This window comes from Dendronephthya gigantea, unplaced genomic scaffold (genome assembly GCF_004324835.1).
Source record: "Dendronephthya gigantea isolate DGI-Jeju-01 unplaced genomic scaffold, DenGig_1.0 000128F, whole genome shotgun sequence".
Classification (NCBI taxonomy): Eukaryota; Metazoa; Cnidaria; class Anthozoa; order Malacalcyonacea; family Nephtheidae; genus Dendronephthya; species Dendronephthya gigantea.
Genome location: NW_021163138.1, coordinates 305,001 through 320,748, shown reverse-complemented (window position 1 = coordinate 320,748; position 15,748 = coordinate 305,001). Strand labels below are relative to the sequence as shown.

At 37.5% G+C, this 15,748-nt stretch overlaps 1 protein-coding gene across 1 annotated transcript; it reads left to right on the top strand.

The window, feature by feature from the left end:
* Positions 1–1,662: 1,662 nt before the first annotated feature.
* LOC114535955 lies at positions 1,663–8,046 on the top strand. Its single transcript, XM_028557294.1, has 8 exons — positions 1,663–2,130; positions 2,710–2,820; positions 3,245–3,625; positions 3,726–3,821; positions 4,173–4,218; positions 4,671–4,930; positions 5,800–6,167; positions 7,674–8,046. The coding sequence occupies exons 1-8, from the start codon at positions 1,663–1,665 to the stop codon at positions 8,044–8,046; spliced, it is 2,103 nt and encodes a 700-aa protein (XP_028413095.1).
* Positions 8,047–15,748: the final 7,702 nt, after the last annotated feature.

Sequence of the window (15,748 nt, the reverse complement as noted above, 5' to 3'; positions counted from 1 at the left end):
AGCCTTTCAACCATCATCCTTTGCCTCCCGTATCCCTAGGGACAAGCTTTGGTTGTTTAAACACTGTACTAGTTTGGCGAAGGCATCAGTATTCTTCGACTCATCTAGCTCATGCTCATCGTGGCTGGCACAAAATATTGTAAAGTGTTTGGATCCGCATAAACAATAAAAAACTTTACCTCCCATGATTTGTACTTTGATTTGTTTGTTATTTTGACGAAGCAATTGATCTTGAGTTTGAAAGGGTAAATGCTTGGCGCCTTCAAACTCTTATTTGGTGTAAATGTGGACATTGCACTATATCGAACAAAGCTATTGAGTGTTTTGAACCCAGTATATGTGATTGATTACAGACTGTATACTAGAAGTTACTATCGCAAGGGGAGTGCTGTCATGTGCAAAAATCGGAAATTTGTCAAATAATATTTGATCATACAAAAGCAGCCTAAATCAAGTCAACTAGACCAGCAAGCATTATAAAAACAATTCAACTTGAATCATGTTGAATTTTTTTTATTTACATGATTGTTCTGATAAAGGCTTGCAGTTTGCAGCCGAAATTTAAGTTATATTTAAAGAATTTTATTTTCAATAATTATTCGCGTTGAATAATATTTTTTGATTATTTCTTTGAAGAGACTTGATTATACATGGAAAGGGGAGGATAATTTATTTAACTGCTGATCTCATGAGGTATTTTGTGACTGACTATTAATCCAGTACTTTATAGACTGTAATGTTTCTGTTCTTATCAACGTTTGTGCACTTTCAGTATGTTTAAATGAGTTGATGTGCTGCAAAACTCATGATGCAAAGCTGCTTAACCATTGTCAAATTGGAAACATGTACTCTATATTAAATTCTTAAATGTGTATTTTGATATTTTCTTTTACAGAAGTTATACAAGCCATGTATTGCATCTGAGAGATTATGTAGGAATCTTGACCTTCTACAGGTGGCTCTGACAACAAAGTTAAAGTCAAAGAACAGGAACAAGTTAATTTTAAATTTTAAGCAGGATGTTTTTAGACATTTATTTTATAGGAAGGGAAGAGAATAAAGGGACAATAAGTCTATTTGAAAAAAAAATTTATTAGATGTAAGTTTTAGAGTTGTGAGATTGGTGTTGGAGTGACAATAAAATACCCTGTTAACAAAGTAACCTAAAAGTGGAATACTTCAGGAATGTCAGCGGATGTTAATTTAAAAATTATTAATTGATTTTGTATGACAACCTGTTACAGTTCCTACAGTAGATTAAATATACTATTATTCTTAAGTTTTATTTATGGTTTGCTATACAGTTATTTTTACATTTCAGTTAATTGTCTGCTATATCCTATTACGCCTTTTCAATTCTTACCTTAATTCCTTAAAGGGTATTGGCAATAAATTTTTTTATGCTTGCAATCAGGTAAATTTGACCTCCTGATTACGAATATGGTATTAGTTTTTACCAAAACTGTTTAGTTCTCGAGTTATTTTATGATAAACATTCAGTCCATCCGCCATCTTGGACCGATTTTCAAAAAAATTATCTTTTGGTAACTTGACACTTGTGACGTCAGGTGCAGGGTAGATCAAAACAACATATATATTTTATACGCGCATATAGCCATTTCGAACTTCTAGTGAAGTATTTAGCACTTTTCAATTTCAAAAATGGAAAGTATCCACGATAACCAATTAGAAGAGGTATTACCCTATCAATTTGAACCCGAACCGGGCTTGAATGCAAACAATAGCAGCGAGGATAGCGACTCAGATGAGAGTCAATCATCAGACGAAGTCGACCATGCGTTTGAGGTTGAAAATGCCTGGCGTCTTCACAGTCTCAGTTGGTGTAAATGTGGGCATTGCACGTTAAAACCAAAGGCCATAGAATCGTTTTGTTGCCATGAAAAAGCATTGGAGTACGAGGAGTATGATGCGCTCTTAACAGAGGCTGAAGCGCAAGGGGAAAGGTGCTTGACAACGCATAGCGACTTCAAAGCAAACATGCTGTCGGAAGGTGTCTTGAAAGTAGACGTTTGCCGCAATCTTGAGGACAACTGGCCTCTGGATGACGACGATTTGAGCAGAATGCACAAACTGTATAGACTTGTTGCATACCAACGATGTTTGCATTGGGTATTTCAAATTTTGGGGAAAAAGAACAGAAGACCGCTTCCAGCGTGTGTTTACACGACCATTCGAGATCGATTTTCCTCTCATGATGGCGTCTACACTTGGTCGATTATTTACTATGGAAAGCCGATGCTGCCAAAAGTCCTACAAATAGGTCATATACCTTTGAGTTACAAAAAGCTATGCTTGAGCTAACTTTTCATATAATTGAGCTGAAAATGCTATGGTTCAACCACGAAATGACATAGTCGAGTTTTGACATTTCTCGCCTGCGAGTTTTGACATTTCTCGCCTGCGAGTTTTCATATTTCTCGCCTGCGAAGTTTTAACATTTCTCGCCTGCGAGTTTTAACATTTCTCGCCTGCGAGTTTTAACATTCTCGCCTGCGAGTTTTAACATTCTCGCGCGAAGCGAGTTTCGCGCGTGGCGGCATATATAATTTTCGGTGTCTTCGTAAGTCTTCGTATTAGATCGTACGCGATCGCTGCAACGCATGGCCTACGCGCGATTGCATGGCGAAGTTGACTCTATCTTGTTTATCTACTTTAAATAAAACCATGTCGATGAATCCTATTATTCAGCAAATATTGCAAAACATCGATAGACTAGGACAGGAACTACAACGAGCCGACAGGAACAACAACAACCGTGCAAATAATCCAGAAACTCCAAGTGCCTCAACTCAGAATACGGTACGTATATTAACTATTTATTAAAGTCGTTTAACATAACAGATTAATTTATGGATATTTTATTCATGGTCGGTCAAATATACAATTGATTTGTCAAGCATTGTTCAACAGCACCCACGTTAAAAACAAAGAAAACAAGACTCTGTCTGCAGGCTACGGTGATGATGTCAGCCATGGCCCATCCTCCCCTGAGCTGTCCCCCACTGCAATTTAGCCTAACACCCCACCCCACCCCTCTTCACACACACATACAGTATTAGCACTTCAACATGGTGGTAAAGTTGATAAATCGTTGTAGTACCAGGCCTTTTTTTTAAATACATTTTTGCGTGGTTGAAGGAAATATTGTAATTGTTTTTTTGAAAGTTTTAGTCAAAAGTCTGCTTGCTGGAGCCAATTTTTATTGTTGTTATTCTTTTGGCAGGCTAGTACCAGCACTGAAGTTTCAAGAATTTTTAGGGGACCAACTTCTGCAAGTACTAATGCCTCCCCTGTTTCTGCTCTGTCCACTCAACGATTACCTGCTGCATCGAACACAGCTCCACGTTTCAGGCTTCGCCAAAATTTTCCCCAGACAAACAGAGGCAGGAAAAAAGATAAGCCAGCTACAGGTCCTTTTACAAAGGATGTGATTTTGTTAAGTGGTCCGAATGATACTACTGTACCACGCCAAGGTAGCCGTGTATGGTTAATGGAACATCACCATATTCTGTGTGGTGTGCAGCTTAGAAAAGAGTGGGATAGCGATAAACTGTTGTCATTTCTTAAACAGTTATTCCCATCAAAGCTGATGGATTCAGATGATGTTGAAATTTTACTGTCAGTTCATTCTAAATTGTTACCACCTACTCTGGCACCAGGGCAGTCACACACTTTCATTTTTTGTACTGCAAAAAATATTCAAGGACAAGCATTACATACGACCTTCTCGACTAATCCTGACTATGGAAATTGATGAGCCACTGGCAAAGAAAGAAAAGTTGGAAGATGAGGCTTTTGAGGTATGGATGTTGTAATTACACTATGTTACAGACTACATAGCACTTGGCATCACTGTACCAAATCTAGTTGTGATATTTTGCCATATTTGTTTTGAAAGTTGTTGGGAATCTTAGTATTTGGAATGGGGCAAAGAAACACTTAGCAAAGATTTTATCATCTATCGTTTCTCATGCAATTTGGGAAAACGTAATGTTCACATGTCTTGTGAGTTTTTGAGGCATTAAATTGCACTAATTGTCCTTCTGGAGTGATGCAATTTTGATAGTGACTCATTTATGTTTTCCAAAATTGCACTTGGAACCATACTGTCTACTGCCTATATTCACAATAGGATATTCTTTATTATTTAGGAATTCGCAATGAATTCAATCTGGGAAGATGACTGTGCAGTCTTTGGTATGTATAATATATTTTAACTGATCAGTGATCTCTCTCTATAAAGTGCTGCATGTTTTCATCAACCCTTAATTGAGAATGTGGATTATTATAAGAAAGTGGGAGTTTATGTAGATCATAAAGTTATTGCATTTGAACCAGGAAAAACTTTCCAATATTTTATATATATTGTTTTTTATAATACTGTAGTTTTATTTTACTTAGATGCCATTGAACCAGAGCAGTCCCGAAAGAAAGATGTGGAAGTGATAGAAATTGACTCATCAACTACTAGTTCACTGACTAGCCTACCGACTAGCCTACCAATTACCAGTAGCCCAACAACCACTTGCACACAAACCACCAGCCTGCAAGCCTCTCACTCAATGACCACCAGTTTCCAAAATCCAGACCCACCAACCACTTACCTGCAATCCCATAACCCACCAGCCCACAATTCCCTAACCCAACAGCAAATGACCCACCATCTGGCATTGATCATGTTATTGTACAGAAATGCATTGATTACTGTCATGAGAAAAATATCGAAGACCCAGTGGAAATATTAAGAGTTGCCCAACAATTTATTGTAACAGGTCGGAAGTTAGACGTCGTATCCCTCACTGAATGTGTAGAGGGAGAGACAAACTATATTCTGATTAACCGCCAAGATGTGTTGAACAGTGCAATGGAAGAAATAATGCCCTTGATCAATCCAAGATTAACATTGGAGGCATGTAGTTGGTGATGTACAAATTAGAATTCAATAAATATTAAAATTAAATAAATTAATTTGATGTTAAAGTTAAATAAATAAAATTAATTTGATAAATATTAAAATTTAATTAAATTAAATATGTTGATGTTAATTTGAGATTCCATGTTGTCAGATGAGAAGTATACATAACATTCATTTGATCACAGTTGATAGAATATACATGGTTTGGAGACCACTTAAAAATACAATACAACTCATTAACTATGTTATTGTCCAGGTTTATGCAAAAAACGGTTTCTTTCTCGTCACGTGTCTATTGTATTTTAGCCAAACTGACCAATGGCATTTGTCTTGCTAAGCTCCTCAACCTTGACTTAAAAATATGTTAATTAAAAGATTGCTATTGGTTTATCTGTGCAAAATACAATAGACATGTGATGAGAAAGGGACAACTTTCTGCATAAATGTACCTCAACATAGTTAATGAGTTGTATTGTAGTTTTACGTGGTCTCCAAACCATGTATATTCTATTAACTGTGATTTGATTAAATATTTATTCTCCAACATTGTCATTATGATTTAATCATGATATCTGAATCTGACAGTATGGTTTTCCTGCATTGATATGTTGCTTAGGCTGTATTGCCAAGACTCACTCCTTAGTTGTCACTACTGTAGGTTCTCATCTACCACTGATGTCATAATAGACTGGATAGAGCAATTAATTCAATTCAATTAATCCACATTCAAAAATGTATTAATTCTTGGCATGATTTTTCATTAAGGTGTAGTTGATCCATCCAGTTTATTATGAGACTAGTTATTACTAAAGTGTGAATTGTACACAAATTTGGATGTAATTTGGCTTATTTGATCACTGCAGGTGTCCTTTTATGGGGAGGCAGCCACAGACTATGGTGGGCCGAGGAGAGAATTTTTTCGGCTGTGTATGCAGGAAATCAAAGCTCGATACTTTGATGGTGGACTCAAGGATCATCTATTCGCCGACTACACTGTTATTGGCTTAATTATGGCTTTAAGCATTTTACAAAATGGCAATATTCCAAGGTTCATTCCTCCAGATAACCTGCAAGAGCTTTTTTTTTCTGAAAGCCCATCCCGATGCTTGCAGAGTCTTCGTAGAGGTTTAGAAAAACTGGGAGTGTATCAAATAGGAAAAGCAATCCCTAGCTTCCTGTATCTTTTCCATGAGTCGCCCACTGCAACATTGTCTAGGAGAAAGCTGATTCATATCCAGGGGCGGATCTAGGGGTAGTCACACCAATCACGCGACTAACGTGAAAACTCCGCACTAATTTGATTCAATGAAAGTGAAATAATATTCATTTTTCCGAACGCAGTCCAGTTGTAAATTTGCAGCGGCATAATTAATTTTCTGGCCGAATGAATTAAATTAACACTGATCTCTCTTGATTTCCCCGCTCTGAATTCAAATTTCAAACTGCACAATCGTGATCGTTCTGGAGGTTGGTTAGGGGCGTTTCTGGTCAATCTGATTGGCCCATTCGGTGGTTTCCAAGGAGACAAAAATGGTGATCGTTTTGGAGGTTTGGTCTGATCGTTTTAGAGGTTGGTTATGGGCGTTTTTCATCAATCTGATTGGTCAGATCGATAGTTTCCATGGCGACACAAATTGTGATCGTTTTGGAGGTTGGTCTGATCTTCATTTCTTATTGGCTGTTTAATTCCTGACCGATCACGACCGATCAAGCGATCAGAGTCAGACTTCTCCGCAGGCATCTCTTATGTATTTGTATTATGCATTTATATTTGACCGTGAGTAATATCACCGATCATGACCGATCAGAGCCCGTGTTTTGCAGTCGAATGTATAGTTCTTTGTAAGGGAATTCAAGAGAAAAACCGGTATAGAGCAGTTTTAATGCGGGCGCTATATTCATGACACTATTAAATAACATGTCGTCGAGAGATGGATGTTTCCGTATTAAATATACTCGCATGTGTTCGACGAATTGAGAAGTGTACTGTTATAAGGTAAATTATCCAATGTTGATGTTTATGTAAACTATACTCTGATAATACTATAAGTTCATATAAACAATGGTCCGATAATTTAACTATGTTATTGTTAGCTTATATATTTTACCTAGGCTTTGAGGCTGCTGTTATTAGCATATATTTGCATTCGCCCGTCACCCGTCAAATCGATTTAGAATTTCGAGCCTATTCATATTCTCATTTGTTGTATTGATTATTCGCATTACCCAGATTCTTCTTGCTGGCATTGTATAGATTGTGAGCTAGTGTAATAATCTGTAATTTGCAGTTTGAAAGATTTAGAAAGCGATGGATATTTGCGAAATCATTATAATATATAAATATAAAGCAATTTCTCTTTGACCAAATTCAATGATAAGGTAATAAACCTGTGTTCTTACATTTCACTAGACAATAACATTTTGAGCTGAAAATTTCTTGAGAGGTCTGTTCGAAGGGGTAAATTTCTACCATTATTGAGATTTGACTATTGTTATAAAAACATGCATTTTATACCCACAAAACGTCCCTTTTTAAACCTTCCATTTCAGTGCTTACACAATGTTTTGTGTGGCATTCGATAGCTGTGCCCTAGGAATTTAGCAGACTATAACCTGGCATCAAGCTTGGAAAGCCTCACACAAATTTCATAAATCTTGCGGGGGGAGGACGATTGGTGACGAAAATTGGCCTACGAAAATTTTGACTAACGTAAAAAAAATCCTAGATCCGCCCCTGTATCCTTTCTCCTAGCTTTTCTGAGGAAGGGTCAAATGCCTGTTCAGATGAGAATGTGGCCTATCAGTGCTTTCTCAAATACTTACAAGCTGCAGCGAGTGGGACAAGGGGCTCCATAACATTGGAACACATATTGCAATTTGTTACTGGGGCAGACATGGAACCTCCACTTGGCTTTGGATTGTCCCCAACTATAACCTTTCCACCTGCAGATGACCCCAGTCCCTGGTCATTCGTTCTGTCAGCAAACACATGCACCAACACATTACATTTACCAAGAGGTGTATCAGGAAAGCTTACTCAGCCAGAAGAATCTGTGCTATTTGACATTTATGATATAGCATTTGCAAATGCATATTTTGGCAGGGCTTAGCGATTGTTCCCATACCCTACAGTAGCCTGTATGTTTTAAAAAGAACGTAAAAACTGTTGTTCAAACATTTGTCCAGTTGAATTAATTTTTAAAGTTACACATTTGTATTGTTGCAGTTTTGTTAACACAACTATTACAGTATGCAAGTTATGAACGCAAATTAATGTTAATTACTATTAAAGTTATTTAAAATGTATGAACGAACATTAAGAAAATGTTGTATCCCTGAGTCTCTGTCATCACTCAGAGGATCAAATTCTTCCCGGAGCTCTATCTGCTCTTCCTCGGTAAGTTCTACTTGATTTAAAGGAACACAAATTCCATCTTCCTCATCACTATCCTCTCTTATTATCTCATAGTCAATGCCATAATTCTCAATATCTTCTACAATGTCAGTGTAGGCATTTGTGTTTTGTGTTAGCATGCCATAATTCCAAAGGGCAAGAGGAGACGATTGTCCTGCCGTTCTCATTCCATGATAGTTCCACTGTAGAATAAGTTCATCAGTAGATTTACGAATACGAGGCAGAAAAACATAATGCAGAAAAACATAATGCAGAACATACATGTCCAATTCACTGTTGCGGTCTAGGATCCCATATTGTTCCATATGCTGAAATATACCTTTATACAATTCAACAACTACTCTATTTACCTCTCTCCAAAGTCTTTCTATTCTGGTGTTATGGACACTTCTGCCTGCGATGAAACTTCCCCTGTTAGTGCCACGTGATGAGATCATAAAACGGGCAACATCATAATTCTCCACTCCTCAGTCACCACGCACCCTATTGGGAAGACCATATTGAACAACACCGTCCTGGAAATAACACAAGGTCTCGGCGGACAAATTATTAGTTGCACATCGCAAATAAATTATGGCCCTACTGTAACCATCCACGCACCCATGGAACACAAATCTCCATGAAATCAGTTTATGGTTAGAGTCTAAGTGCCACAAACTGTTGGGTGATTTGACATTGTAAACCCGTCTTCGTATAGAATTACCCCACCTAACAGCTCGTCCTATAGGGTCTACAACTTGAAGGCGATTTCTCACCCTCCAGCGTTGTATGACAATACCTCGACCTCGTAAACTACCTCGCACATAACTCTCTCTCACATTTGGAGTTAATGCTAATATCTCCTTGAGAAATATATCTAGCTCTGCATCGCTCATAGCAGAATATTCTGTATACAGGTTAAATTCTGCCACTCTCCTGTATATTGTTCTTTCGCTAACATTAAGACATTTAGAGGTTTTCCTCCAAGACATTCCATATTCACGAAGATACTCAAGCTGAGGCTTAGAGATAATTAACTTTGGCCGTCCATGAGTCATCTCCTGATTGGGCAAATATTGCGAAAATTGCAACATTGACTGTTCTGCTGCGATTCGGCCTTTGACTTCATCCCATTTAGTATAACTAAACATGTATAATTGCCTTAAAAGTACAAGTATATTGCTGGTCTCATCCCCTTCAACATTTTCAGCATTTTGAAGCAAACAGATGATCCCAAAAAGGACAACAATGAAATATTCTAACTTTCTTTCCAGATATTCTGTCAGCATATTGTCTGATATATTGTCCAACTGTCGCAACAAGTCATTAAAATCTCTAAAGTAACTTTCCAGTTCGTTCCCATTAGCCATGTCTTATTTGGGGGATCATAAGGAACTGGGTAGAAGTGAATGAACACAGCACTGCAGAAACAGGTGAGGCACTAGTACTTGCAGAAGTTGATCTCCTGCCAAAAGAATAACAACAATAAAAATTGGCTCCAGCAAGCAGACTTTTAACTAAAACTTTCAAAAAAACAATTACAATATATCCTTTAACCACGCAAAAATGTATTTAAAAAAAGGCCTGGTACTACAACGATTTATCAACTTTACCACCACCATGTTGAAGTGCTAATACTGTATGTGTGTGTGAAGAGGGGTGGGGTGGGGTGTTAGGCTAAATTGCAGTGGGGGACAGCTCAGGGAGGATGGGCCATGGCTGACATCATCACCGTAGCCTGCAGACAGAGTCTTGTTTTCTTTGTTTTTAACGTGGGTGCTGTTGAACAATGCTTGACAAATCAATTGTATATTTGACCGACCATGAATAAAATATCCATAAATTAATCTGTTATGTTAAACGACTTTAATAAATAGTTAATATACGTACCGTATTCTGAGTTAGGGCACTTGGAGTTTCTGGATTATTTGCACGGTTGTTGTTGTTCCTGTCGGCTCGTTGTAGTTCCTGTCCTAGTCTATCGATGTTTTGCAATATTTGCTGAATAATAGGATTCATCGACATGGTTTTATTTAAAGTAGATAAACAAGATAGAGTCAACTTCGCCATGCAATCGCGCGTAGGCCATGCGTTGCAGCGATCGCGTACGATCTAATACAAAGACTTACGAAGACACCGAAAATTATATATGCCGTCACGCGCGAAACTCGCTTCGCGCGAGAATGTTAAAACTCGCAGGCGAGAATGTTAAAACTCGCAGGCGAGAAATGTTAAAACTCTCAGGCGAGAAATGTTAAAACTCGCAGGCGAGAAATGTTAAAACTCGCAGGCGAGAAATATGAAAACTCGCAGGCGAGAAATGTCAAAACTCGCAGGCGAGAAATGTCAAAACTCGACTATGTCATTTCGTGGTTGAACCATAGCATTTTCAGCTCAATTATATGAAAAGTTAGCTCAAGCATAGCTTTTTGTAACTCAAAGGTATATGACCTATTTGTAGGACTTTTGGCAGCATCGGCTTTCCATAATTTACACCACATAAATATCATGTTTCTTACTCGCGATTTTTACACTTTTCCACTTTACAAGTACATTCGGTGTGACACATTTGATCTGTACCCCTGCAATCACATTTTCTGGTTGCACATTTTCCCTTACAAGCGCATGATACCTTTGCTGACTCACTCTCTGTACTTGCAGGTAAAGCTGGCTTGCTGAAGCGAGATTTGCGATTGGCCACCACTAGCTCCTTGGATGGACGTTCTTTCCCTTCAAGATACTGCTCAACAAGTGATTTTGGTTCAACAGGTAGAAATTTGATGGCATGGACTTTAGCATTCTTTAGTGTATTGTATTCACTTCTAAGTTGAACAGCTTCCTTTAAAATTAGATCCACATATGCTAAAAAATGGATTAGGAAATGTTATTTTTGTTAGCTCTACTGTAATTTATCTTAGTTTTTGGGAAGAGAGATTAGTTACAGAATGAAACTGTCTACTTTTTAAAACGTTTACAGTTTTAGTAAACTATTTCTTACCATATGTTGGCTTTTCCTTCAATGGTTTGGCAACTGCTTTTTCTCCTTTGAATGCTTTTGGATAAGCAATTGTTCATCGAAGATTGCCATCTGCTGTTGTAGCTTGTTTTCTACTGCTGTTTCATTGTAATGCAGATTTGCACAGTACAATCTTTCAAAAGATGCAAATATATCACTTTTATTTACTGCAGTATTGCAAATTATACTATATTGTCATTTACCTTGCACTCAGGGAATGGTATGAATGATAGGTGTTCTTAGAAGCAAGAACATTGTCCACTGCATGCTTGGCCTCCAATCCAGATGTCTGGTGATACAGGGATAACTTTTGAATTGCTGTAATCAGCCGAGGTCTTGTTAGCATCTCAGTTAACTTCTTGTAAGCAGCAGATCCTTAATAAGATGAATAAATGTAAAATATTAAGAATAAATGTAAAATATTAAGGGGTGTATTAAGGTCTAGATTGATTTCATAATTAATTAAATGAATATTAGTAAACCTTGTTTCAGCCATTTCTTTCTATTGGGCCATGAAGACATTCAGTAAACACCTTATGCCCTTCATGTTTGTGAATGTTTACAATATGGTTGAGTAGACTGCGCCATTTTTCCTCTCGTTCATCAGCAGTTGTACTTGAGTTCCCAACCCAGTAGAAATGGTTAACAATGGACTGTCAAGTATGAAATAAAACAAAGTATATTACTTCACATTCAGGTGTAATAAAACTTGTAACTAGTAAAAAATTACTCACGCCAATCCATGGTTTAATTGATTTAAATTTTCTTTTTTTGACAAGCTTTGTCAATTTTTTCTTTCTCCTATAAACATTAGTTATTGAATGGTTATTCTGATTGTATTTAACTACAATATCAAATGAAAACCATCATACCTTTTGCTACATGCCAGACATCATATAAGTGCTCAACTTCAGGTCTCTCATTGGCCATATAAGATGAAACCTGGATATGACAGTCTGTCACCAGTTTTGTCACGCAAATATTGTTTTCTTCCAAAAATTTCATTTGCCGTTTCAAGGACTCCAGCTCCATCGCGTTTGAGTTTTTCACCTCTGTTGACTGATGAAACATTGAAATTAATGTATCAATAAGTTTGCAAAAGATACAAATTGTAACAACACTGTTTACATGGGCTGGTTATAAAAATTACAAGTAAATTTAGTGACCCTTTTACCTTGATAACTTGTGTATCTAAAATGATGTTTCGAACTATGTCTAATGTGCTGCCAGAACCCAAAAGACCACTGTGCCCGGGGCTATCAACATGCATATCAGACGCCACAACAATCGAATCTCCCTTAATTTCATCTAGTCTCGACAATTGTTCTTTTTGCCAAACCTTGTACACGGTTGGGATAACGTAATATTTTAAAATATTTGATAATTCCCGCTGTCTTACGTTTAGGATCTTTAGCGCCGAGAATAGCCGTAGCACTTTAGATGACTCCATCCCAGTAGCAAGAACTCCCGATGCCAAAAGTAAATGAAATACGGGCATGCCATTTACTGTGGGACCAGTCATCCATTCGAAATGGTGGTTGCTTTTGCTTGTACAACAGCTACTTATTTTACAGGACGACCCTCGTTGGCTTTCCACTGTCACCGTGCATTTTGAACCACATAGTCTGCATACCCCGAAAGCTTCCAAAACTGCGTCCTCAAAAACGACAAACTTTATCTGTTCTTGTGGGGGTTTCCCATTTTGCAACACAACCCGTGTTTTGGGGTAAACTTCCTCGCAAGTGTCGTCGCTTTCGCTTGTAATCTCCTCGCTTGGTGAGTAGTCGTGTTCTGCCGACTCTTCACTTGCACTGCTTTCCTCGTCAATTTCGTTCTCACTGACACTGTGCTTTTTGCTTGTTTCAAAGGCAGTACAGGATTCCCCTGTTGGCTCTGGGAGTTGTAAATATTCTAATGGGGATCCTGTCTCTGATATGCGAAATGACTGTAAAAAACTTGACGTAGCATCGATGAGGGTTTGTGTTTTTACCGACCTTGTCTTTGGTTTGATTGCGGTCGTCTGGGTGTATTTGTTTCTTTGAAACGCGTGGAAAGGTTCAGGCGTATTTGCACTGCTGGGAATTGTATTTCCCTCTACTTCCTCGAGGATAGTGTCGGCGTCTAATAATTGATCATATTCAACTATTTCTCCGGAATCTTCTTCAGGACTCGCTTTCTCTTCAGACTTAATAAGATCCGCAACGCTCTTTAAAAAATAATATTCACTTGAAAATAAGCAACTTTGCAGCTATTGACACTGACACAAAGCAATTTTGAATTTTCCAACATGAACATTAAAATAACGTACCTTTTTTCGTTGTCTTCTTACAGTGAAATCCCTTGTCCTACTACTAGTCATGGCTGGATTTTCTAACGCTTTATGTAATGTTGGTAACGCATCCTTTTTCAAGCGGACTATAAATTTTTCTTTGTACCCCAATCGTTCAAGAAACTGCGGCGAATTTCCCGGTTCATATGTGTCTTCTGCAAAATGCAGAGAACATATTCTAGTGCACGACGATGGTTTAAATGCCTTTTGTTTACAAAACTCTATCCATAATTTTCTTCTATGCTGTTGGTCTGCCGATTTTCCAGATGGAAAGGAGAAGAAATGTGTTGCTGGACTTGTAACTTTTTGGCTGTCGCTATTGCAACAATACACTGGACAATACATGTTTCGAAAGCGCGCTATCACTGTATCACAGATACGAAGTAACCTACTCAAAACGTTAAAAACTGATGCAACCTGAAAGTTCGGCAACTTTTATGCGAAAAAACACCGGAATACGAAAAACGCTAGAACGTAGCATTTTACGCAAAGGATATAGCGTCATGACCACACTCGCCGCAATTTGCGCATTTACTGCTAAGACGTGCTAAGTGTAGATGTAGAATAATTAAACGATTTACGCATTTTGTGGGAACCTTTACCTATCAGCGGCAAAAAACAACTTTTTTGTTCCGCATTTAACCACAAAATAATTCAACCCAACTAACTCAAGCTCTATCAACTAACATTGTCATCTGATCTTGGTCGATCGAGTTAAAAATGTTGACATTTTTATTGCTCGTTGTGCTATTGTTCCTGTTTATGTTGGTTAAATTTTGGACTTTAAATACCGTAGCTAAATAAATAAGCGTTTGGTGTATAGTAAAGTAAACAAACATTGTTTGTCAGTGTGATCGCTGAGTTCAGATTATAAATAAATATACAAATAGCCGACCACAATATTAATCGCCATAAATACCAGCCGTAATGAACACTTTCACAGTTTTACTGCAACGAAATCGATGCGTTTATTTTAAATATATAATCAAAACGAACAGAAGGGTTGTGTTGCTTAGTTTTCTACCCAATTATAAGAAAAAGTGGGTTTATATGTTGTTTCTGGTCAAAATCGTCTAAGAATGCGCTTAGACGCAGACTATTATAATATCTGTTCGCCTGCACTTGACATCACAAATTTATTTTCGCATAAATTAGCATACGAGTCTTTTTTCAAGATGGCGGACGACTATCAAAAGTTTTCCAAAATATCTAAGGAACTAAACGCGATGGTCAAGTAAAAATAGGAAATTAAGTATTCCACAGATATGTTTAATTGATAGCAAGAATAAAAAAATTTATTGCCAATGTCCTTTAATTGTTAATCTAGAATAATCCACACTGCTGCTACTGTTTGTCATGGGTGTTAGGAAATTGAGGTCTAAGTCGAACATTTAACCGTATTTATTCATGATTGATAACGCTATACAAAAACATATAGATATCACAAAAAAAACAAAAGAACACGAGGTGCCCAAAGGCGCATGTGACAACAGTCATGTGACATGTGGTTCATTATATAAACCTTATATAAAGTTCTCAACACTCCCACTTAATGACCACATGTTTAAATTAAAATATCAACTCTACATGTAAAATTAAATCAACTGTCCGATTGTACACCCAACATTGCCCTAAATTTTTCAAAAGTGTTTCTCGGTAAGGCTTTGGTCATTACATCAGCTAACATACTTTTGGTGGAGCAATATTTTACAGACACTAAACCTGAATTAACTTGTTCTCTTATAAAATGATAAGAAATATCAATGTGCTTGGTTCGATTATGCAGTTTGGGATTACATGACAGTTCAATCGCGCCTTGATTGTCGATCCTCGAATATGATTGAAGGTCATACAATTTCTTGACTTGCCATGCTTAGGGCTACATACTCTGCTTCAGTTGTAGATTTAGATACACAGTTCTGTCTTTTACTGCACCAACTAATTGTATTGTTCTGTATCTGAAACACATATCCCGATGTTGAATGTCACGTTTCCACATCACCGCCCCAATCTGCATCAGGATATCCGTGCAAAGTAGGATCATCACCATTTGCAGTAAACATGAGACCATAG

Bases quoted from the DNA above. Each gene is read 5' to 3' on its own strand.
- LOC114535955 (XM_028557294.1), top strand. From the start codon at position 1,663: ATGGAAAGTATCCACGATAACCAATTAGAAGAGGTATTACCCTATCAA. The intron at 2,131-2,709 runs GTATTTCAAATT...CCTATTATTCAG, and splicing joins ACCAACGATGTTTGCATTGG to CAAATATTGCAAAACATCGA. The intron at 3,626-3,725 runs GTTGAAATTTTA...AAAATATTCAAG, and splicing joins AGCTGATGGATTCAGATGAT to GACAAGCATTACATACGACC.